Source organism: Impatiens glandulifera, chromosome 9 (genome assembly GCF_907164915.1).
Source record: "Impatiens glandulifera chromosome 9, dImpGla2.1, whole genome shotgun sequence".
NCBI classification, from domain to species: Eukaryota; Viridiplantae; Streptophyta; class Magnoliopsida; order Ericales; family Balsaminaceae; genus Impatiens; species Impatiens glandulifera.
In genome coordinates this window covers 37,694,784-37,719,240 of record NC_061870.1, presented here as the reverse complement: position 1 = coordinate 37,719,240, position 24,457 = coordinate 37,694,784, and the positions used below count along the sequence as shown (strand labels likewise).

General features: G+C 32.9%; 5 protein-coding genes across 5 annotated transcripts; 3 read left to right on the top strand and 2 right to left on the bottom strand.

Annotated features, from left to right (window-relative positions):
* The first annotated feature begins 1,204 nt into the window (after positions 1-1,204).
* On the top strand, positions 1,205-3,205 carry LOC124915203. The gene is made up of 4 exons (XM_047455878.1): positions 1,205-1,487; positions 1,560-1,660; positions 1,888-2,448; positions 2,939-3,205. The coding sequence occupies exons 1-3, from the start codon at positions 1,353-1,355 to the stop codon at positions 2,426-2,428; spliced, it is 777 nt and encodes a 258-aa protein (XP_047311834.1). The 5' UTR covers positions 1,205-1,352; the 3' UTR covers positions 2,429-2,448; positions 2,939-3,205.
* A 3,394-nt stretch (positions 3,206-6,599) lies between these two features.
* Positions 6,600-7,700, bottom strand: LOC124916417 (MYB-like transcription factor 4). Its single transcript, XM_047457131.1, has 4 exons — positions 7,568-7,700; positions 7,366-7,495; positions 6,916-7,300; positions 6,600-6,848 (listed from the first exon to the last, which is right to left on the bottom strand). The coding sequence occupies exons 1-4, from the start codon at positions 7,698-7,700 to the stop codon at positions 6,600-6,602; spliced, it is 897 nt and encodes a 298-aa protein (XP_047313087.1).
* Positions 7,701-9,197: 1,497 nt separating this feature from the next.
* Positions 9,198-13,361, top strand: LOC124914450 (dnaJ protein ERDJ3B). The gene is made up of 10 exons (XM_047455002.1): positions 9,198-9,402; positions 9,489-9,637; positions 9,745-9,874; positions 10,522-10,636; positions 11,297-11,413; positions 12,125-12,211; positions 12,410-12,469; positions 12,573-12,650; positions 12,828-12,899; positions 12,998-13,361. The coding sequence occupies exons 1-10, from the start codon at positions 9,332-9,334 to the stop codon at positions 13,154-13,156; spliced, it is 1,038 nt and encodes a 345-aa protein (XP_047310958.1). The 5' UTR covers positions 9,198-9,331; the 3' UTR covers positions 13,157-13,361.
* A 928-nt stretch (positions 13,362-14,289) lies between these two features.
* Positions 14,290-17,156, top strand: LOC124915383 (phospholipase A1 PLIP2, chloroplastic). Its single transcript, XM_047456090.1, has 4 exons — positions 14,290-15,094; positions 15,230-15,772; positions 15,851-15,910; positions 16,001-17,156. The coding sequence occupies exons 1-4, from the start codon at positions 14,441-14,443 to the stop codon at positions 17,009-17,011; spliced, it is 2,268 nt and encodes a 755-aa protein (XP_047312046.1). The 5' UTR covers positions 14,290-14,440; the 3' UTR covers positions 17,012-17,156.
* Positions 17,157-18,789: 1,633 nt separating this feature from the next.
* Positions 18,790-20,789, bottom strand: LOC124915724. Its single transcript, XM_047456488.1, has 3 exons — positions 20,644-20,789; positions 20,129-20,550; positions 18,790-20,045 (listed from the first exon to the last, which is right to left on the bottom strand). Exons 1-3 carry the CDS (start codon positions 20,686-20,688, stop codon positions 18,908-18,910), a joined length of 1,605 nt encoding a protein of 534 aa, XP_047312444.1. The 5' UTR covers positions 20,689-20,789; the 3' UTR covers positions 18,790-18,907.
* Between the last annotated feature and the right edge of the window lie 3,668 nt (positions 20,790-24,457).

Here is a 24,457-nt window from a genome sequence, read left to right as displayed (position 1 = left end):
AAGTGTTGAGCACTGTATCCGCATTAGTTGATGTGGTAGAATACCATTATTTTTGTTTAGTTGATTATTTGATTTTTCCTCTAAAATTAGAAGACGGGAATACTTATTTCCAATCGTCGGTTGGCTTGGTCCAACCATGAAAGAAATAGGCTTCCTCTTTTTCTTTATCACCATGAGACCTCGCCTAATTTAGTAGTGGCGGGTGGAATCAAGGTCGAGCAATGCGTGTGGGCTGGCGGGGGACAGGACATGTTAAAGTAGGGCTTTGCCTTGAACACAGCATCCGGTGTCAGGGCCACTTTTATGGTATCTCGTACACATTCCGTTGATTGGCCGACGATACAATTTCGTGGTCTTTGGGAAAAGCAAATGATCCGTTGAGCAAGAGTCGTTCCACACGAGACTCCAGATCATTATGGCCGACTTTCGTCCCTGTTCGACCAATTGGTATCCATTAAGCTATTTAAGAGAACAAATAGGCGTAGTAGGTAGATAGAGTTCGCTTACAAGAAGTGAAACATTTGACCAATCAACAATCATATGACCTAACATACGTCTCGGCACATCCAGTCTTATCGGGGAATCGTGACAGAAAGAATTGCAATAGTTTACGACAAGGGGCCAAAACAATGTAAAATTTGCAATAACTTTGATCACATTGCAACCAGCATTCACTTTGCTCGCAGTATTCAATCCACACATACACCTCCTTCAGCACCTTAATAGCTAAGTTTGTTGATTTCTCATATTAAATAGGCTAACTTTATGATCAACTACCTATCATGTGCACAAAAATGTTCTTCCTTGAATTAAATTATAATCAAATTAGAGCAAATAATTTTGGACACCAATAAAATTCCAATAAGTGTGTAGGAAAATTCATTTTTATTTGTTTTTCTTATGTGATTAATACACCTTAAAATAAGTGGAGTTTAGAGCTTGTTTGGATTTTTATAGAATTTTTTTAATAAGGAAAAATAATAGTGAAATTCATTATAAGAAACCATGAAGGAGCTCTGAATAAGTCATATATAACTCCTCTATAATGTTATTTAGTTCAACTTATCAAAGTTTAATAAATTTAAAAAACCTTAATGGCTGATTTGATAAAATATCAATAAAATAAGGGTTTATTGTGAAAAAAAAAAACAGATGGAATTCATTAAATTTTCAGAGATTCTATAGTTCTCCAGTCTCGCCAATTATCTCTGAGCAGTGCAGGTAATTTAGGGGAAGATGCAAGTTCCTAAATTTGACCTACAATTTCGTCGTCAGACTCTTCTTGAAACCTCTTTTAACATGGAATAATTGAAGCTTCCGGGTTACACGGACAGGATTGAGCTATATCAAGAATGGGTTCTGAAGGGTGTTCATCGCCTTCTGCACTAACGCAATCATCCTCATCTCCTAGTGCGAAACGAAGCAGAGACCCAGAAGATGAGCTTTATATGGACAACATCCATTCTCACAAACGCTATCTCAGCGAGGTCAGACTCTACCCATTTTGTTCTATCTCATCAATAATGTCTATGACCAACATATGATCATTACTATCTCAGATAATGGCGTCAAGTTTAAATGGATTAACAGTTGGGGACACCTTACCTGCGGACACTCTAATGGAATCGCCAGCCAGACAAGATCACTTTCCTTTTCTCAGGTAAGCAGTTCTTGTTCTCATGACTGACTGGTAATAATTTGTTTTAAACGCCTCCATAAAAGAGCATTGTTGATGCGATTGAGTTTGGGTAGCTGTCTGATTCTTTCTTATTGTGGGTTTTGCATTCTCCTTATTTTTAGAAAAAATTGATCATCTTTCATGTTCTAGCTTAGTTCAATTTGAATTATGTTGCTAGTTTCATTACTTATTCGCAACTATAACTTCAGGGATGAAAGTATATCGGTACCTTACTCTCCCATGTCAGAAGATTCGGAAGAGACTCGATATTGCGAGACAAATGGAAACACTGGCTTACCTCAGACCGAGAGTGTACCTAGTTGTCCAGTTTCTCCTTACAGATGTCAAAGAATGTCGAGTGTATTATCTTCCATGGCTCCTTCTGCTTCAAACTCTTCACATGGCTGTTCCCTCCCTACCATTGTTTCCTCTCAACCACGTCAAAGAGGGTCTGATTCAGAAACAAGGTTCCCTTCATCGCCAAGTGACATGTGTCACTCAGCTGATTTGAGGAAGGCTGCACTTCTTAGGTCCGTTCAAATGAGAACTCACGAATCTTTTGGTCCAGAAGAAAGGCCGTGTTCTTACATGAAATCATTTGTTGAGGAAAGAGATTACCCAGTTGAAGAATGCGGTTCACCTTTGCTTTGTTTGTCTGAACAACCTGAAGGGGACAAGGAGAAGCAATGTAGGGAGTTGAACATGGATCTGAAGTATGATCAGGAGCCGTCAACAGATAAGAGGATCTGAGAAATGGGTTGTTTTCAAAGGTAACTTCTTTTCCTTTTTCTTTTTTATTATTGGTTTTGTGGATTTTATGTTCACATATTGCTTGAATAATCTCACTTGAAGATTCACTGTTCTGTCTATATTCAGTATTGAATCTGTTTGGTTAGGTTGGTAAATGTATCATGATGATCTATTTACATAGAGAATAGTAGAACAATTCATCAATATCGTCACGAACTGGGGAAGAAGCCAATTGAGATGATTTAGGATTGTGTTGGAAAGTTTTGAAGACACTGTATGTCCAGTAAAAAGAATAAGAGAGAAATTTGAGATGTTGTTAGTATTATTTTTATCATCATACAATGAAAAAGAAAAAAATTACTATTGTGATTCTTCCCAGGCTATGAGAAGGGTCTTGTCTTTCCCCCTATTTCAAAATCCCCATGTCTAACTAAGAGTAAACTACCAATGATCTCTCAATTCTCGTAAAAGAAGGCTTAAAATGCTAAACATGTGTTTTCATTGTATCAGAGCTAGGGTTTACAGCTTTCTAATATGATGAGTCTGGCACAATGAAGAAGGAATAAGCTTGCAGGGGGAGACGACGAATCTGAAAATAGAGGGTTGCAAGAATCATGTTGTACTAGTGAATAGGTCTGTAAACTGGTGGTGGATTGCATAAATTGGAAAAAAGCTGTTTGAATTGTAAGATTTCTCAACTTTGCAATGAAACTATTCTATTTGAATGAGAAAACAACTTGTATTTTGACCCAACAATGAATAACAAGGTTTGTTGAAGCCTTTGTTATCAAGGAACAGGTCATGGCTTAACTAAATCCTGTCTTTGCAGAATTTTTTTGTATCCTTTCCTTCTTTTCAACGCCTAATAATCCCTCACAAGCTACCGTTCCATTATTTATCTGCATTTTTCTAATGCAAAAGAGAATATGCTAGTTTTATCGCTAATAATGTAGATCATCTACTCACAATCTCACATAACTTCGTTGTTTCTCAAATACAGGTAAATCGGCGCATTAGGTGGGGGTTTTTTCCCATAAATTTTGGATTTTTAATATGGAGCACCTTCCATTTCAAGGAAATAGTGTTTTCCCAAATAATTGAGTTTTAATTCCTCACTAAAGGCCAATAGTACAGATATAAAAATAAGATGTCAAGTACAGATACAACAATAAGAGCTTACAAAAATTGAAAAAAAAAAATACTTGGTTTAATTTTTTTAATATAAACATTAGAAATAAATTATGTTAATTAAATAATATATATGTAAACTGTTGGTAGTGAAATGAACAATGATATTTCCATATTTTGTCAACAAAAACAAAGTAAAATCTTATTTCCTTTACTGAAATTCATGACTAAATCCATTTATTGGAATGTTAATTCAATTCTAATTCTGATATTTAAAAAATATAATAAAAATAATTTAAATATATATTATTTTATTTATTTATTTATTTTGAAATGTTATATTTAATAAAAAATTGTTTAAACACAACGATAAAACATGGTAGGAAAAAAAAGTTGATTACATTAGAATAATTAATTAATTCGAAGATCTTTCAGAAGGACAATAAGATCTCTACACGAATTCACTGATTTTTTATATCTAATTTCCAACATCGTCATTATAATGACATTGTGAATAATCCTTAACGACCTAATTTTGTTGTTAAAAGTTCTCCGTTTTTTTTTCAACTAGATAATCCACGAGAAAATAATAAAAATAAAGACTAATCTTCTAAGTTTTACATTAAGTCTTACATTTTAGTCGCACTAATTTTTGCATCCCAATAACTTAAATATATATTATTTATATTATTAAAATATTAGTTCCACATAGCTTATTATGAAATTTTAGATATTAAGCAATTTGGGTTAAATATCTATTCTCGTTTAAAAAAATAAAATATATTAGTTCGTCGTCACGATAACTTACTAAATTAAAAACAAAATATATATTTAGAATTTTACTTCCTAAATTTAGAAAAAAAAATATATAAATTTTAACCCTCTAAATTTTAAAAATTATATAGAGAGAGAGGCTAAAAGTAAGAATAATTAAATGACCCACCTATATAATTTGACAATAATTTATAATAAAAAATAACTAAAAATTCAAAAATAGATTTAAAAAATAAATTAGATTCTATCTTTTTCTATGTTGAATAGTAGAGCACCATCAGCACCATCATCTGATCATGAAATAAAAATCAAAAAACATATCAATCGAGCTCTTACTGTTAGTTGAAAGCAATAAATTTTTCTCATATGTTTAAATAATAAAATAGACTAAAGGAGAGGCCTTTTTCATTTTTTTTCATATCCAACACTCCCTCTCAAGTCTCATTCAATTCATTACTAATTTACTATGTATGACCCGACCACAACTGGTGTATTTAATTATACAAAGAAGGGTTTGAACAATTTTTAATAAATATATTTTGGGATAGGATCTGCTCCCATGGTCCCCATTTTTTAATAAATATATTTTTGTTGTGTCAAACTCGTATAAAACATGTTCACTAAGCTTATTAGATAAATTGTTTTTAAGGTTAAATTATAATTAATTTACACATCAATAATTAATTATAAATTAATATTTACAATATTTAAGCAATTAGAGAATAATAGAGAATATTCAAACCTAATAGAATAATAGAGAATATTCAACTATTACACCGTTCAACTTAAAATTTTAAACAACATTTATAAATTATTAATTTTTTAAAAATAAAATTAACTTATATTTATAAATTTAAAATGAGTTAATTATTCATCATTCAAATAAAATAAATATACTCATCTAGTTTAACATTTATATTTTTTTATTAAGTAGGTTTGTAACTGATAATTTTGATATTGATAATGATGTTTTTGACAAATAATAATGATAAAAAGTTTTTTATTTTAATTTTAAAAGTTATCATAATCTTATTTTAATTTAAAGTGTTTTAAGTGATAATCAAATTCGTAACATTTGATCTCATAGGTATTGAATATTGTCACTCTCAGTCACCTATTGAGTTACTATATATTCATGTTATATTTTTAAGAAAACAGGAAAATGATTATTTTTTGTTTATTTTTAAGAAATTTTAAGAAATATTGTTATTTATTTAACAGTGATTTACATAAGTAGAATATTTTTTTAATTAAATTCCTAAAATTTTATGAGTTTGAATGTAGAGAACAATATTGTGTACATCAACTGGAATATATATTTTTTTTTATTAAACTAAATAAAAATTAAAGGCCTCATGAAATATGTTTCCGGGATTAGTTTTATAGTTCCACACACCATTTAAGGTGAATTCAAAATGAATTACAATTAAAAGAGTTCCCTTTCCAAAATATAAAATAAAATAAAAGCCCATTAGTTTAATTATTTAATAGTTACCGACCAGATCCTAAATAAAGGTTAGCAAAATAGTATACATATGTTTCATCGTTTATAGTTGTATAAGAGCTTGTGTGATGTTTTTTTTATTTGGATTAATTTTTATCCATTTTTTATGAAAAGCATCTTATTCAATAAAAACAAAAAAAAATATATTTATATTTTATTTTAATGAATTACTATACAGTCTTTTTTTTTTAAATTAAAATAATAATAAAATAAATCTACCATCAAACTAGCTCCAACAATTAATTAATAAAAATAAATATATTTTAAAATATATGGTTTTTTAGTATTTTTTTATTTCATTTTAAAGCGTTTTGATTTTAAGCGGCGCTATAATTGTCGACTATCATGCTAGTACTTCCTAATTAAAAATAAAATAAAATATATTTAGTAATGAATTAAATTATTTAATAGATAAGAAATGAGTTTATGATATTTTTTTAATAGTTGTTTGTTGTTCATCAGTTAAGTAAAAGTAAAATGCATAAACAAACTTTAATACTGAGCAAATTAACTTTAATATAAAAAAACAAAATAGTACGAAAGAATTACAACTTAGCTAGTTAGCTAGCTAGCTAGATTAAATAAGACAATATGCATTAAACAAAGAAAAGAATTACATGAAGTGATCAAGGTAGACTAATTTAGAACAATAGCTATTGAAACAAACACTGGAGGAGTATAACAAGAGTTGAGTTGAGATGATCATCTTCCATGCATGATCATCAATGATTACAGGCCAAACCATGAACCCTAGCTAGGCCTGCATCATGCATCATGAAGAAGATGATCAGTAGTAGTAGTGTCCCATAGCCAACTGAATAATGTATGATCATCATCTTCCTTCTCTTCAAATTGATCTCCAGCTGACCAATTAAAGTTATTCCAATAATCATCATCATCTTGTTCCAAACAATTAATTAAAAAATCAGTGTCCACTTCCTCTGGTAATGAAGGGTAATTAATATTATAATTATTTGGATGATGATTTGATCCTTGATCTTCTCCCCCTATCTCCTGCTGCATGAATAAGAATAACCCATCTGAGTCCACATCCAAGAGGCTAATTAAACTGATCATCAACAGGCGCCATTTCAGGTATCGATGACTTCTGAAAATGGCCAGGCCGAGTAGTACTAGTACTAATTGGCAGTGACTGCTGAATCTCCATTGTCAACATTTCACAATTCAAATGATCATTAATATCATCTTTAACCATTTGCAGCCAGCTCTCATCAGCTAATTTCTGCGGCGGCGGCGGCCTTCTGACCAAGTTGAAGTTATTCTTCTTCATGGCGGCCCGACTAACTCGCCCTCGTCGCCTTTTCTGGGCCTGGTCTGCAGCAGGATCCATTAATGGCGGCGGCACTAGTACTTGTCTATGAAATTTTCTACTCAGATGAGAGTTCCAATAATTCTTTATTTCATTATCAGTTCTACCCGGCAACTTTGTCGCAATTTCAGACCATCTGAGAAGAAGAGAATTAATTAATTAGTTTAAGAAAAAACACAATTAATTAAATAATTAATTTACTTGTTGCCTAAAGTAGCATGCAAGTTGAGAATGATTTGATCCTCTTCTTCGGAAAATTGTCCTCTTTTTAAGTCGGATCTCAAATAATTTATCCATCTCAATCGGCAACTCTTTCCACAACGAAGCAGCCCTATTGATCAATTTAATTAATTAAGTAATTAATAATAAAAAGGGAATCAATCATATATAAATATATAGTGACCTGCATTCTTTGGCAGTGATCTCCAAGAGCCGTGGCCATTGGCTTGAATGTACAATCGTAGGGTTTCGTCTTCCTCAGCAGACCACTTCCCTTTCTTCAACCCAATCTTCTCACAGCAAGGCGCCCGACCCATTTTACTTTCCTGCGCGCAGCTGCCCTGAAGAACTAAACAACAACAAATATCCAATATTAATAATCCCCCCCATGTGATCAGAATTCAGATACATAGATCGAACTTAAAAGCATTTGGTTTGGAAACATCTGCAATTAATTACGTACTGGTTGAAATGAGTCAAGTGACAATGATGCATGAATTGAATTTGGGTTGGGTTTCAAATAAATTTGGAGTGCCTTTAAAATGTTTTTGAAAAAATTCTGAACTGAACGGATCAGATCAACATATTTTTCTAGCGTAAGTATTGAAAATTAAAAAATAATTAATTAAATTAAAAAATCACTACAAAATACTTATTCTTTTATTAGTTCTTTTGATTTTGAATTTATTATTAAAAAAGTTTCTTTCTTTAGTTGTGAACAACTAGGGTCTAGGGGTAATGTTTTGGTTTTATTTTATCACAACATGTATAAGGAATCGGTTTAGTAAACCCTTTATACCTAATAAAACATTTAAAATCAAAATCTCGATTTTTACTTAAAAATTGTTTGAATCGAATGGAACATCGTCCCGATCGAATGGTGCATGGGGACGATGTTATAAATGATCATTAAGGTCATACGAAGCTCCACATCACTTCATATCAAAAAACGAAGACTTTAATCAAAATCACCAACCCAAACATGTTGTTGATGTTCTTGTAGTTCGACCGAGAAATGGGTTCGATTTACGACCTAGGAATTTAGCTGGGTTCGATTTCCAACCGAGAAAATCGAACCCTCCCCTACACCCGACCGAGGAATTCTAGCCCTGACCGAAAAATTCCAGCACTCGACCGAGGATCCTTCGCATCGACCGAGGGATCACCGAGAACTCCCCGCACTCGACTAAGGAATCCTAGCCTCGACCGAGGATCCCTCACAACCGAATGAAAGTCTAACGGCCGCGACCGAGGAGACCAATCTTAGTACATGTGTTGTTTTGGATTTTAATTTTTATTTTACTTTTAGTTAAAAGCCCCAAACCCATTTTGAATTTAAATCAAATTGAAAAACAAAACTCTAATTTCATTAAGCATAATTAGAAGAGTTGAGTGATTGATATATCATATTTCATACATATATATTAACTAATTTAAAAAATAAATAATAAGTTAAAATTGTTAAGACAAACCTTCCAAATTGATTTGGAGCCAAATAACCTAGGATCCATCTCATTTATAACTGTCTTAGTGGTTTAGGAAGAAATATATATATTTTTTTTCCAATGTTGCTTAAATTTAATATTTATACATCAATTTCTTAATTCCAAAATACAAGCGATTAATAAAAAATAAAAAAACGGACAAAGTGAAAATAAAGAGCTGCGATGACTTTAAACAACAAAGACCTAATGAAGAGTACGTGGCAAATCCTGATTGGATGGAACAACATGAAGTGCTCGCCTATTGGCCAATTCTGGGAGAGAACACGTCGCTAACGGTAAGAGGTAACCTCTCACCAAAAAGCTCCATTCCTGAATCTAATCTAATGGTTAAGTTGAAGAAGCAGACAACAACAAATGCTCTCTTCAGCAACAAAGAACTCATAAACTTGATCTGATCATCAACCCTAGATTTTCCAGGGACTACAAAATTAAGGATCTCTTCCATGGCGTGTCGCAACGCCAATCTCTTATCCCTCTTGTATTTACTGTCTTTCGCTCTAATCGCCATCGCCGGGTGAGCTTGCCGTCTTTCCATTGTTCGATCCAATGTAAATGTTTATTATATATGTATGTATGTTGTTGATTGTTGAATAATGACAGGAAGAGTTACTATGATATTCTTCAAATTCCCAAGGGAGCTTCAGATGAGCAAATTAAAAGAGCTTACAGAAAGCTTGCCTTGAAGTATCATCCTGATAAGAACCAGGGGAACGAGGAAGCCACCAAGAAATTTGCAGAGATTAACAACGGTGTGTGTGTGTAGTGTTAACTCTTTAAAAGAATGCACACACGCTTCTTCTTCTTCGATAATCAAATGCTGATTGATTCTTGTTTTTAATGGTGAATCAATTAATAGCTTATGAAGTGCTATCGGACAGCGAAAAGAGAGGCATATATGATAGGTATGGTGAAGAGGGTCTCAAGCAGCAGGCTGCCAATGGTGGAAGAGGAGGAGGTGGAATGAATATGCAGGACATTTTTAGCTCGTAAGTCTTTATCTCTTGAGAAAGCTTTAAAGCATGGCCGTCTCAATTTGTTTTTCTTCTTGTTTTCACTTACAAAACCCTGTTTTTCTTATTGGGCTTTGGAATGTATGAACAATCAGAGTAGGCATGCACATATAGAAACAGGACTTATAGAGCTTGATGTGCTTTTAGATATGCCACTAATGAAAGTACACAATGTTTAATCACTGAAACAATTACTTGTATTTCTTTGGGTCAGTTTATTTTAGCTTTCATTTTTTTTAATCAAAAGTAGCACTTGTAGTAATGTCCATTGCTTGACTAGTTTTTGATAGAAGTGGTGGTAGATGCCAATGCAACCTAGATTGTTGGTTAATGTAGTACCTTAGATGCCAGTAAGAGAGATACCATTGCTTGATCTCTCTATGATACATTTAATAACCATCAGGTTTTTTAACAAGTCATTTGATCAGCCCAATCTTTGTGGGCACTTGGCGTGCATTAGAATCCTAAGACAAACTGGCTCTTCATATCCTAAAAGTTGTCTGTTAAAATTGTGTAGAATGTTTGGCAATTATGTGTTTGTAGAGTTTACTTGGGCTATGTGGATTACATTGCTTTCAGTTTTTGTAATCTGTTTATTTGCTCACAAGATGAATTTTCTGCAGCTTCTTTGGAGGCGGGTCTGCAGAAGAAGAAGAAGAGAAAATTGTAAAAGGGGATGATGTAATAGTTGAATTGGATGCTTCATTGGAAGATTTGTACATGGGAGGAACTTTGAATGTATGTTATTATCTTCTGCAGTTGGTTTCACACTATTTGTAGTTGTTCAAATGGCAATATATATATTTTTGAAACTCATCCAAACAAACCTTTTATGTGAATGAATGGGCTATCACACTTGTACATGTTTCATTGTGCGATAAATCTCTCAACCTGCATAGGACAATGGATATTTCTGTTTATGTCAATGTCTACTCTCTCATTTGTGTATGCTAGGCATTATCTACCAGAACCTGCAGAGCTCATAGTTAATATGCATGCTGAAAGACTATGTAAATTCACATCAGTCACTTTTACATAGCTAAGCCCTAAAATTAAATTTCAATTATAATTTCCTTAAATCCAGCATTTTAGCTGACACCTTTAGAGCATCTGTATGAGCAAAACTACATCAGTTGAATAGCATTTGTTCTATATTCTTTGTTGTTGCACTGGGAAGATTGGGAAACTGATATCTGATATAGATGATAATTCATTATCATGTATTTCCTTGGGTGGTTGCTTATCTATTACCTTGTGTTATAAAATGTGAATTTACTAGATTTGGGAGTACATTCTACAATTAACTGTTGATTTGTGTCATTATACCGATCTATTAGGTTTGTAGTGAGTTCACTCTAAAACTAATTGTTAATTTGTTTTCTTATGTGCATTCATTAGGTATGGAGGGAGAAGAACATTCTAAAACCAGCCCCTGGTAAGAGACGCTGCAACTGTCGGAATGAAGTTTACCACAGACAAATTGGACCAGGAATGTTCCAGCAGATGACAGAGCAGGTTTTCCCTTAGTACTCTATACTAGCAGCAGGTTTTTCCCTGATACTCTTAACTAGAAGTTGTAACACGTTGGTGGATTCAGTTCAAGGCCAATATGCCAACTTTCTGCCTCTGGGAATTTTAAATTTCTATGTCCGCATCTACCCTCTCAGTAATTTCACCTTTTTGTTTGCTTGCTTTCCTGCACCACTTTTTACTTTTGCCCAAGTTTACCACTATAATGAACATGCACCACAGAACAGATGTATTTAAGAAAAAAAAAGTGTACCCTATAACTTTTCATTGAATACTCAAGGAATGATAATCTGGAAAGCAGAAAGGAAAGTTCAAACACCCTCTAGGGAGTTTCACCAACTTGGCATTTCATTTACCATTTTTAATTTTAGAATAGTATTTTGCACTTCAGTTTGTGTTTTTTCTGCATGTTCATTTATCATTGTATTTATGAATGGTGAAAATTAATGGATCTGGGAATAACTTTTGCTGATGTGTAGTAATGCTCTTGTAGTTTACATTCATTATTAGTTTCCTCTTCTTTGGGAGTTTACTGGTAAATGTGGCAGCTTTTGCTCCACATTTTGTACTATTGCTCTTATATTCACTGTGTTTAAATGTTGATATTTGTTTATTTAAATTGATTTTCAATATTTCCCAATAAGTTGCCAACATACTCGCTGCTACGAAAAATGACTCCGTTATTAATTTTTCCAGGTCTGTGAACAATGCGCAAATGTCAAATTTGAAAGGGAAGGAAGCTTCATTACTGTTGATATTGAGAAAGGAATGCAGGATGGCCAGGTAGGATCTCTAACCTTTCTACCTAAAACATCTTCTTTTCTGCTACATCATTGTGCCACAGTTCTAAACATCTATTACTTCTAGTTCTGTATTTGTTTCTTTCTTATATCTAGTGCATTAAAAAAAGAAAAGAAAAAGGACCCAGTTCTGTTTCATTAACTGAATTCATTTTCAATTACTCATGTTCTCCATTTACAGGAGGTGGTCTTTTACGAGGATGGTGAGCCTAAAATAGATGGTGAACCCGGTGATTTGAAGGTAAGAAAATCTTATGCTTTGGTTTTAAAGTGAAACTGACACAAGTCATATTCTTTATAGTTTTTAAATGCCAAAAGTGTTTGTTATATCTATCCCTCTGCAGTTCCGAATTCGCACAGCACAACACGATTGCTTCCGTAGAGAAGGCAATGACCTCCACACAGTTGCCAATATAACTCTGGTAAGTCATGAGTTCAAGCATTCTAATTCATTCAAATTGGATATTTCTAGAAAATTGACTGTCACTGACACACACTAGTTATGCGATGAACACTGCTAAAATGATCATGTTTACTTGGCTCAGTGAAAGAAAATTGTTGTTACTGAATTCAGCTTCTTAATTTATTTTTGTGACCAGGTGGAGGCTCTTGTAGGTTTTGAGAAAAACATCAAACATCTTGATGAACATTTGGTGGAAATTGGCTCCAAGGTGATTTTTTCACGAATTCTTTTTGATGAATATAAATATGTTGATAGGTAGTTCGGAGAAAGTAAGAAAAGGGGTGTTTGTTATTATGTGACGCGCAGGTTATAACGAAACCGAAGGAAGTTCGGAAGTTCAAAGGAGAGGGGATGCCTTTGCATTTTAGTAACAAGAAAGGAGATCTGTATGTTGCTTATGAGGTTATTTTCCCGAAATCGTTGACAGAAGAGCAGAAGAAGAAGATAAAGGAAATACTAGTGTAGAAGAAGTAGAGCATTGAATGAAATTTTGAAATTCTCAAATTTAATCTTTGTTTGTTTAGATATTTTTAATGTAATAATATGTAGTTAAAATTCTTACCCCCCATCATCATCATCAACTCCATTTTTATTCCACCATACTCTTTGAAATATGATTTTCTTATTCTGGGATTCCATATTTTATAATATTACAATATTATTATGCCTCCTCTGCTTTTTGCATAGTTTTGTCATTTGTTCTACATGTTGAAGGCATTTAATCATTCATATATATAATTAATTTGATATTTGAATAATGTTTTTTTGAAAGTATTATTTTATAAGATGAAAATATTTGGTAATAAATAAGTTGAACATATGAATAATGTTTTTTTGAAAGTATTATTTTATAGATAAAGAGGACACGTAATGAGATTGGGTTGTTTACGTGGCATACGTGGCAATCTCGTCTACAGTGTCCGTTTCCTAGCAATTTGGTTTATTGAAGCCAGCAGACAAACACGTGACTGACACGTTTTCTTTTTTCATTTTCTATTTTTTATTTTCAATAACACGTTTTCAAACAGTTGAGCAACTAGTTGCTTTGCTGTGGTCGTTTCCATCTCCTACTAAAGTCCTAACCTTTTTGGATACTAACACCGTTACTTATAACCCTATACGGTTTCAACTACTATTTTCTTAAAATTAATTTATTAATAAATGTTTTTTTATTAACAAGAATGAAATATTAATTAAATATTTGTTTGTTTGGTTGGAAGAAATGAAAATAATAATAATAATCCGCCCACCCTTTATGAGGCAACCACATAAAAAGAGCACGCCACAAAATTAGGAGGAAGAAGGATATTTCTCTAATTAATCAACCCCCAGCCAACACGCATACTCCATTTATGACTTCCAAACCTAATTCTCAAAACAAATTTAATTTTATTATTTAACATTTACAACTTTCTTTGTAATATTATTCCGGTTTATTTTATTTAGTAATTTATGAATGAATAAAAAATTAAATATTTTGACCGACTAAATAAATAACACCGGAAGTTGGGACCGGTTACCTGTATAGGTTATTAATTAGAAGTGGGACGAAATCTTTCTTCTTTAAAATCTTTTTCCATATTCTTTCTCTCTCTCTCCTTGGTCTGCAAAATCTTGAAACTTTTGTCATAGGTTTAAAGAAGTTGTTTTTAAATTCAGAGTCTGTATAAGAAGCGGAATCTCTGAATTGTATTAATTTTCTACTTAAAAAATCAGATTAAGAGGAACGAACAAGATCATTCATTAATAATGGATTCTCTCTGCTTGAAGGCGGGGATTCATACTATGGCCGCGCCCATAGTATCCGGCGCCGCTCTTCTTGACGTCCGTACCAATCAATCGCACATTACGGCTTCCGTAGGGAGATCGCCGCTTGATAAACCGTCGGTATTAGCGGCGGCGCCGCCTCAGAGATCAGGACCCTGGGGTTTTACCTTTAGGTATCCTCTCAGATCTCTCTGGCCTGGCGGAGGGAAGAGATACGACGCCATTGCCGTCGACGATGCAGTTTCGGTCGAGCAAATCGAACAGGAGAAAGGAGGCGGAGGAGCGGAGGAGGAGATCGGCGGGGACGCGCGGAAGGAGAATTGGGTGTTGAAGATCTTGCATGTTAAATCCATGTGGAAGGATACTAGGAATGTTGAGGTTGAAGAACTCGTTGAAGATCCGGAGGAATCAACCCGAACTGTGGACGATCGGAATCGCGATTGCTCTGGTGATGATACCAATGGCGATGAGGAATGTGATCTCTGTAGTATTGATCACGATGATAATGACGATAAAATCAAATTCGATAAAGATTCATTTTCCAAATTGCTTCGTAGGGTTTCATTGCCTGAAGCAAGGTTATATGCTCAAATGTCGTATCTAGGGAGCTTGGCTTATTGCATACCGCAGATCAAGGTACGCATATCTATATATAGACTTTGATTTCTTTTTGTCAAATCCATTCATGTTCATATAAGATCTTTGCCCCATTTGGGATTCAATTAGGGCTAGACAGAATCAGAATCGATGTGATATATAGTTTCTTTACAGCCAGGAAATCTTCTTAAAAGACATAGTCTGAAATACATAACTTCATCATTGGAGAAGAAGGAAGAGGAGAAATTAAAGGAAGAAAAGGAAACTGCTGATTCTCAGAATATTAAAGAAGAAGAAAAAGAGGAAACACGGGAGAAGAAATCAGAGGAAATGGAGGATGTGAAGAATAAGAAGAAGAAAGACAATGAGAGAAGAATAAGCGCATCAGTTGCTTACGAAATTGCTGCATCTGCAGCTTCATATCTTCATACACATACCAAAAGCATCATTTTCTTTAGAACATCCAAATCCGAGTCTGCTGAAGATGATGGTGATGATAATACAGCAGAGAAGAATATTGCAGGAATTAGTGAGAACATTATGAACAATGAAATGGCTTCCCTAGCTGCAACAACAGACTCGGTGACATCCGTGGTTGCTGCAAAGGAGGAAGTAAAGCAGGCTGTTGCTGATAATTTGAGCTCTAGACGTTCTTCACCATGTGAATGGTTCATTTGCGATGATGATGAGACTGCAACAAGATATTTTGTTATTCAGGTAATCTAGGTTTCTTCTTTCTGTATATATAAATGTATCATCTTAATCGGTTTCTTACAATTTCTCATTTGCTTGCAGGGTTCGGAGTCATTGGCATCTTGGCAGGCCAATCTACTTTTCGAACCAGCTGAATTCGAGGTATAAATTTATAAGATAATAATTCAACATTTGTTCATTTTATCTTATTTGACACTTAAAATATTCAGTATTCTGATTGATTCTGCACAGGGACTTGATGTGCTTGTTCATCGAGGAATATACGAGGCAGCCAAGGGTATCTACGAGCAGATGCTACCGGAGGTGCATGCCCATTTAGAAACTCACGGCGATCGTGCAACTTTCAGATTCACAGGGCACTCTCTAGGCGGAAGTTTGTCTGTTCTAGTGAATCTGATGTTGCTAATAAGGGGCGGTGTTCCTCCCCATTCATTGCTCCCTGTAATAACTTTTGGCGCACCTTCGATTGTTTGTGGAGGCGACCGGCTGCTGAAGAAACTGGGGCTCCCCAGAAGTCACATTCAGGCTATTACTATGCACAGGGACATTGTACCTCGAGCCTTCTCCTGTAATTATCCTTCTCACGTGGCGGAGTTTCTGAAGGCGGTTAATGGAAACTTCAGGAATCTTCCGTGTTTAAGTAAGCAGAAGCTATTGTACGCTCCAATGGGGGAGTTACTGATCCTGCAGCCGGATCAGAAATTCTCGCCAAGTCATGAGCTGCTTCCGTCGGGTAGCGGATTATATCTTCTGATTAGCGGGGGAGACACTGAGGAGGAAGGTGATACTGGTCGTCTTGTTGCTGCTCAGTGTGCGTTTTTGAATAGTCCCCATCCGCTTGAGATTTTAAGCGATCGGGGAGCGTATGGTTCTTCGGGGACGGTGCAGAGGGATCACGATATGAATTCTTATTTGAGATGCGTTAGGGGTGTGATAAGGGAGGAACTGAACCAAATAAGGAAGGGGAGGCGGGAGAATAGGAAGAGGAGGAGGAGCTGGTGGCCAATATTAGTGTCCACTGGTGGCGGGAGTGGTGGGGCGGGAATAATGAGAGGAATGGGTGTGAAGGAAGAGGTGAAGTTTTCGGGAATGGTTCAGAACGGAAGAGAATCGTTGAGACGGTTCAGTAGGCTTGTGGCGTCGCAACACATGCATTTGCTTGTGCTGCTCTTGTTTCCGGCCAAGATGCTCATTTTGGGAACATTTAGTGTCATCATGGGTGGTGGAGTTAGTCATTCTTAAACTTACTTAGGATTTGCCCCCCATATAGTAATTGTATCAAAAAACTTAAATATTGTCAACAATACCTCACTTAGATCAATTATAGGGGAAAAAACTTGTATTTATTTATATAAAAACTTCATTCATCTTCTTATTATTTTTCTGAAATTATACACCAATTTGCATTTTTATGACTAACATTATGATGTTTTTATTATTTAGAATTGTCTTTATATCATAAAACAATTTAGTTCATGTAACAAAATATTGTATTTGACTCCTCAAAATTATGTTACATTAATTGAATGTGGAGAAACTAATCGAAAGAAAAACAACTGTAGAAGACAAATTAGCCAATTACAAGAAATGGTGTTATTTTTATGTTCAAGGTTTGAACACTCGAATCCATAACTTTGAGCGTTTTTTGACATTAGAGAAATCGGGTCAATGATCCAAGTTGGGCAGAGGAGGCACAAATATCTTTTCTTCTGAAGAAGAGTTTAGAGTTGTTAAGATTGATCTCATTTAGGAAGAAGACGAATGAATTAATCAAATTTGTAATTTTAAGGGGTCCCCTACTCACTCCCTTCTTATCCGTCCAACAAAGCAAACCTCAATTGAATCAATCCAGATTTCAGATCTCTCACTTTCAGAACTGAAATACAATACTCGCTTCTTTTACAAATTTTATACAAAACAAAATAAAAGTCTATATTATTATATTGAAACATAGCACAAGGACAAGAATTCGTGCCTAAAAAACCAACTATTTGGTTGATTCGAAGTAAAGTTTAGGTGATATTATTGTCTTTTATGTAATAATAATTTTAAAACTAATAATATCACATTTAGATTATACTATCTTTCTCATTAGCTCATCTTCATACTTTCAAATTGATGAAAGTCCAACATATGAAGATAATTGTAATTGATTATTTACTTCTTAATTTAATTGTAACTTTTTTTAGATAAATAAATATGTATAGCTGCTTTGTTATACTTATACACGCGCATATATATTAGTATTTTATGATTAGTATATTTTCTGGTGGAGTGGGCTAAGTTGCAACTTACAATGTCTTTTACCACTCAGAATTGGGCCTTTATATGGAGTTAAAGCTAGCCCAATTTGTAAGAAAATCTAAATCCAAAATTTAATACATTTTAAATTATTAGTGACTACATAAAATTGAGATAATATTTTTTTCAAATGACACACAGATTTTCAACTATCATTACTCCCAATTTTAACTCTAAGGTTATTTGTATGTACAAATTGAATCTTACTCTTAAAATCCCGTGTAGTGAAGTGATAACAATAAAAAGCTCCTTAATTTGTATATGAATCACCTCTTTGAATGATATCAAATTGAAAATTCACATGTTTAATGCACTATAAGATGAGAATAAGTTAGGTAGTTCTTCTTTATCAGTCGGGATGTTCTTGCACTTTTGTAGGGTGTACTTCTCATAGGGAGGGGTATAAATGTAATATATATATTAACACATGAACATGAACGATTTCATATTGGGATCTTCTTTACCTCTTATTTTCTATAATTTTACATATCTAATAAATACAAATTAAAATTGATTTTCAAATCTATAATGTATACTTCAAAACTTAATCATAACCCTAAAATAAGATAAAGAAAGTATGGTCTAGGCCTATAAATGAAATCCAATAGTTTAGTCTATTCTAGATATATTTATAAAACACTCAATTTCATATTTGTTTTTTTTGTACACAGTAATAATAATCAAAAAAATATTACGACAACTTCTTGCTTCTCTTTTGTTGTTGTCGACGGCAAATAAGTAACAATCATCGGCAATAATAAATAGAAAAAAAAAAACAAAAAAATCTAAATAACCACCACAACTATATATATATATATATATTTGTCTAATTCAAAATCAGCAGCTCAAAGCTTCATACTTTACCGGAATCGGACGATGATTAAAACCAGCCTGAGAAAGCAAATTCCCGACCTCTGCAAGATCCCTGCAAAATACCCGGCCCTGAAACACCGCCGGAGGAGATGAAGATGATGATGATGATGTATTCAAGACTCGTCGATGTTTGTTTTCTTCTTCTTCTTCCTTTATTATTGTTGCCATTACAGAATTATGCCCCTTTAGAATTAACCTGTAAAGCCATAAAGCTGATATATTTGCTCTATCCTTAACAGATTCCATTACTCCATCTTCTTCTTCTTCAGCAAGCTCTACCCTTTCCAGAAACCCAATAGCTTTATCAGGTTTATGCCGTAAAGATAGAAGCAAATGGGCTCTTTCCAAATCAGAACGCCGATTAATTCCCCTTCTCAATCCGATCAAACCATAGTAATCTACGTTCCCAATTTCTCCAGAAGCAACTCTCTGTTTCAATTTTTGTATTCTCGTCGTTAAAGAACAAAGCTTTCCTGGAATTTCTCTGTATTGAACTGTTTTCGGTTTCCATGCCGGTCCCAGAAGTCTTCGATCACGGAGAATTGAGTTATAAAGCAATTTCATATGTTCAAGATCGTGAAGACTGTCCGGTAAACATCTGATTGTTTCAAATAAAGAAGCTCTAATGCTTAAAGCTTCCAAACATGAAGGATCAAGCGCCAACGTTCGATTGCAATCTGCGATTGCGTCTGCGATTCTACCAAGCGATTGGTAAGCCAAAGCTCTGTTCATGTAACATTCGGCGATGAACCCTTGTGGGGCACGGCGACGGCCTTCAACTAGCTTCGTGAAGTGACGAACGGCTTCTGAGTATAGGCCGGCGTCTAGGGCGGCGACGGCGGCACTCTTGCGGCGGATGAGGAATTTTATGTAGGTAAGCAGTTGGGTAATGTTTTCTGACTCTGTCTTCGGCGACTGTTCCGATGAGAAGCTTTCGCCGCCGGTTGTTATCTCCGGTGAAGAAAGAGAAAAACTGTCGTCCGTCCATGAAATACTCTCCAGACGGAACGCCGCCGCCGCCAAGCGTTTTCCTGTCTGAAGGAGTAACATTGCATCCTCCATCAATCCCAAATGACAACAAGCTTGTCCCAATACTAAAAACCTGTTCAAATAAATAAAGTTTCAATTTTTATTCTTTCATTGACTTTCGACATTAATGGAGATCTGGGTTTCATTAGTTATTACCTCCATTGTTCTTCGACGGCAGAGCTATTAGAGAGAGTGTCCATGATCTTCTTCTTCAATTTGTAGATTGAGAAACAGTTAAAACGCAAGTGGTCAATATCTTGATCAGGAGTAGACGAATTAGGAAGAAGTTTGACATGTTCTCCAGATAAAGGTTGATCATATGAGAAAGAGAATAAGGAAGAACACTCAGCATCGTAATCGTTCGATCTGATTACACTTGGGATGTAATCCTGAAGCATTTCCGCGATTTGCTTAAAACGCCGGAGATGAAGGAGAGATCGTGCCTTGAGTTCCATTGCCAGATCGAAACTAGGAGAAAGAGACAGAGCAGTATCCAGAATTATTATCGCAGACGCAATGTTGGTGTTGTTCTTAGTCGCGATTAAGCGTCTTGCTTCTCTGACATAATTTCCTGCGATCTAGCGATGATGATTGCAGCGGAATTTTTATCAAAAAATTGAACTTGTTTGAGTAAAGAAAAGAGATTTATTATTATTATTATTATTATTTACCTTCCGATTGCTCAGCCACCATTTCTTCTTCTCTATGATGGCCATTGTTTGCGATTGCGATTGCGATTGCGATTAAAGGATCTCTTTAATCTTCTCTATCTGCATTTCCACTTGAAGACAGGGAGAGAGAATGAAATGGAAATATAACCAGATTCAAACTCGGGATGCTTGTTTACTTGTTTATTAAACATATATATATATATATATATATATATATATAATTATATATATAAATAAATAAATAATAATAAAAAGAAAAAGAATGGGTATGATATATAATCACACTTACCTTTGACCAAAATTAAAATAAAAGTCTATCTTTCCTTTTATTTTATTTTTTCATCTCACAAAAATAGGAGATTACACCAATATAGCATTTTCAAAATTAAGACTTTTCTAAGTTACTCAGCAAATCAACTTGTTTTTAGTGATAGAAATAAACCAGCATTACTATTATTAGGGTAACTCAAGATAATTATAATCTTAATTAAGATAATAATGTTTCCAAGTTCCTAATTCACATAAAAAAACAACTCTAAATTGAAGTGAAAAAACATGACTTTGTGAGTGTTGATTTAGTACTCTAGAATCATTTATGATTTTAAAAAGAAAAAAATTATACATTAACTAAAGTCTCTATAACTTTGTCTTATTTTCACTTTGTTATATCAAATAAGATATAAGAAAATATGATTCAAAAGAAAGAAAAGCAAACAATCCCAGCAAGATGTCTCAAATTTATATTAGATTTGCATATTTTGCCAGCCAGGGAAATTTGACATTATTAAATAATAATAATAATGAGAGAAAATAAATTTTGACTAAGAATTCTTTGAATAAAATTAATTGGGGAGGGGGATTGTAATAAATCTTTATTTTCATTGTTCAATATTTTTATTTGGTATCTCCATCAAGAAACAATCTAACTTTTTTTTGGTTAGATAAGAAGAACCTATAACTATTTCATTTGAAAATTTGTTTGTAAGCTCTAACCCCAAGTTTATGGCCATTTAAAAAAATGATTAGTAAGGTGAGAGAACTGTTTTTTAAGTTTTTCTTCTCAATGAGTTTGATTCTTGGTTTTTTGTATTTTTAAATTTTGTATAATAATTTATTACAACTCATGTTATTTATAACAACTTATTATAAGGTTTTCCATCACAATTTAATGATATTCATTAAAAAATAATAGTGAATTTGTTTTATGTTTAAATAAATTTAGGCTTGAGTGACATAAATATGAAGTATGATTAAATTTAAGGTTGAATGATAAATTTAATAATTAATAAAATAAAAAGCTCCAAATCATGCTTAATATTATAGGCTTCATCTTTTAAATATTATATGCTCATACCAACACAAAAAAAAATGAATGTATTACTTTAATAGTGGAAATTTAATATATATATATTTATTTATTGTATGAATATTAGTTTTTTTAAGTAGGCTTATTTATTATATATAATCGACAAAAAGATCATAAACAAAATTTATAAATTGTTTTGAATGTAGATTGAAGAAATCTATATTAACATGTATGTATGAGAGTGATTACTGAATGAGTTTAGTCAATTTTTAGATAAATTAAGTAAATGTTAGGGAATGTGGGGATAATACTATCATCTTTCATTAAAAAAAAATGTTTCTAATATTTCGGATAAGACTCATTATTTTCAATTAGGATTTAGAACCTTTTTTTAGATGGTCAAGGGACTCTTTCATTATTGTTAAAGTTATAAAATAGAGGGTTTTTTTAACATTTTATATATGTGACATTATAAATAAATAAATAAAAGATATATGTCAATAATTTAACTGTTGAATTTTAAAAAATTATAATGAAAGAAGGGTTTTGAAATCTCAATTACACCCCTAACAAAGATCATCCATTTTTATTTTTAATATACATTATTCATTTTAAAAATGAGCTTTAATTTGACAATTCGACTATTCTATTAAAATCCTAAAATCGACTGGCGAGATTGAAAGCATGAAAAATTGAATTAATTTATAATTTTTTAAATATATAACTTTATACATCGAATAATTCATATTAAGCATATTATAAATCAATTTAAAAACATTTCATTAAACAAAATCAAATAAAAAATACCACTCAAAATGATAGCAGGTTAAAAAAATTTAGAATGTCTAAGATGGGGACTTATTATTTTTATGAAAATAATTAATTTTATTATCAAAGGATTAAAAAAAAAAACTTTGATCAAGTAAAGTTCACTCTTGTAAGGAAAATTTATAGAATATTACAATCCCAGTAGGAATAGTCCAAGTTTTCACCATTGCAACTCGCCTCGGCTGCATGAAGTCGGAATCGTAAGTACACATTGTTCAACCAACGAGCCAAAAAAAAGTGGGGACTGACTTTTTTATTTGGAAGAGACCAAGTATGATTCTTGAAAAGAGGATAGTGGTGGTACACCTTTGAAAGGCCAATTTAATAACAATTCCAAAGAAAATTTCATATCAAAGAAATACATAAATAAACTAAGTGCATAATTGATAATAATAAAGTGTTGATATAAGATACCAAAAGTCATGGTTTCGGTTCTCATTGATAGCGTTTTGAATGGAACAGAGGGCAATTGTTGTGGGATGTTTTTCTAATTTTTCTTAATTAAAAAATATAATAAATAAATAATAAACTAGAAATTGAAATTTTAATTGAGATTACCCATTATTAAAGAAATAGTCCTCCTTCCAAAAAAAAATAAAATAAAACAATTTGTTATATTGTGGTACCACAAATTGTTTGATATGTGCTACTTTATTTAAATTAATTATAACCCAGGCCATTCTCTCTATCTTCTTTAAAAAGGATCAATCAAAACAGGACACATGGTTTAAAGACCTAAAAAACATTATTAAGTTGTGTTAGTTAGTGGGTCAACTCTCAAATAATGCATCCAAAACTATTTATTAGTGTCAATAGTTTCTATTTCCAAAGAAGGTGATGCAATGGTTAGACCAGTTGATAAAAAACTTTATCTAATAGAAGAAAGGGTAAGAAGTGAAATGAAAAACAAAATATGCATGAAAGCTGCTGAAAGAGAGATGCATACATATACTAGGCAGGCATAAGAAGTTGTGAGAAATTGAACAAAGTGTGATTGATTAGTTATTTCAAATAAACCAAATTCTTTTTAGATTAGATAGGTTCATTCCAACTTAATCATCATGAATGAAAATTATATATAAACATTCGAATATTTGTTATGGAGGTAAATTTAAAAATATATATTGTATCTAGTCATCTTATTAATATATTATTAATTGAAGAAAGTCAAAGTGGAAGATGGTTTCTTGCCATTTGTCCATTTCACATATGTCATCAATACCCATGCTATGTCAATTGTCAACCAATTCATTTTATGCTGCATAATACTTTTCAAAAGATTAAATAAAAAGGGAATTAATAAAAAATAAATCAAGTGAATTCCAAACAAGTCCTTGTCATTGTTCCCATTCAATTTGGCATCTCATTTCATCACACGTCGAGTAATCCAAAAATGAGCAACTAACTATATATCATATCAAACAGACAGCTACGGCCTCCTCATCATGATTATTTATTTGTATATTTCATCCTATTCACATTATTAATTATCCATTTTATTATATATCTTTTTTTATTTCTCAAGTTTTCATGCCCTTTCAATAATTAAATCGTTTTTTAGACAGTTCAAAGTTCAATATATTTTTAGAAAAAATAAATGTTTAGTCCAAATTAATAGATAGTTTGAATGAATGTTTATTTATAAATGTTTTCATTGTTATTATTATTATTATTAATGAA

Bases quoted from the DNA above. Each gene is read 5' to 3' on its own strand.
- LOC124915724 (XM_047456488.1), bottom strand. From the start codon at position 20,688: ATGGCCATCATAGAGAAGAAGAAATGGTGGCTGAGCAATCGGAAG. The intron at 20,551-20,643 runs GTAAATAATAAT...CATCATCGCTAG, and splicing joins GGTGGCTGAGCAATCGGAAG to ATCGCAGGAAATTATGTCAG. The intron at 20,046-20,128 runs GTAATAACTAAT...TTATTTGAACAG, and splicing joins GCCGTCGAAGAACAATGGAG to GTTTTTAGTATTGGGACAAG.
- LOC124915383 (XM_047456090.1), top strand. From the start codon at position 14,441: ATGGATTCTCTCTGCTTGAAGGCGGGGATTCATACTATGGCCGCGCCC. The intron at 15,095-15,229 runs GTACGCATATCT...GTTTCTTTACAG, and splicing joins ATTGCATACCGCAGATCAAG to CCAGGAAATCTTCTTAAAAG. The intron at 15,911-16,000 runs GTATAAATTTAT...GATTCTGCACAG, and splicing joins TCGAACCAGCTGAATTCGAG to GGACTTGATGTGCTTGTTCA.
- LOC124915203 (XM_047455878.1), top strand. From the start codon at position 1,353: ATGGGTTCTGAAGGGTGTTCATCGCCTTCTGCACTAACGCAATCATCC. The intron at 1,488-1,559 runs GTCAGACTCTAC...TTACTATCTCAG, and splicing joins ACAAACGCTATCTCAGCGAG to ATAATGGCGTCAAGTTTAAA. The intron at 1,661-1,887 runs GTAAGCAGTTCT...CTATAACTTCAG, and splicing joins GATCACTTTCCTTTTCTCAG to GGATGAAAGTATATCGGTAC.
- LOC124914450 (XM_047455002.1), top strand. From the start codon at position 9,332: ATGGCGTGTCGCAACGCCAATCTCTTATCCCTCTTGTATTTACTGTCT. The intron at 9,403-9,488 runs GTGAGCTTGCCG...GAATAATGACAG, and splicing joins GCTCTAATCGCCATCGCCGG to GAAGAGTTACTATGATATTC. The intron at 12,900-12,997 runs GTGATTTTTTCA...TGTGACGCGCAG, and splicing joins TGGTGGAAATTGGCTCCAAG to GTTATAACGAAACCGAAGGA.
- LOC124916417 (XM_047457131.1), bottom strand. From the start codon at position 7,700: ATGGGTCGGGCGCCTTGCTGTGAGAAGATTGGGTTGAAGAAAGGGAAG. The intron at 7,496-7,567 runs GTCACTATATAT...ATTGATCAATAG, and splicing joins ATCACTGCCAAAGAATGCAG to GGCTGCTTCGTTGTGGAAAG. The intron at 6,849-6,915 runs GTTGATGATCAG...TTCATGCAGCAG, and splicing joins CGATACCTGAAATGGCGCCT to GAGATAGGGGGAGAAGATCA.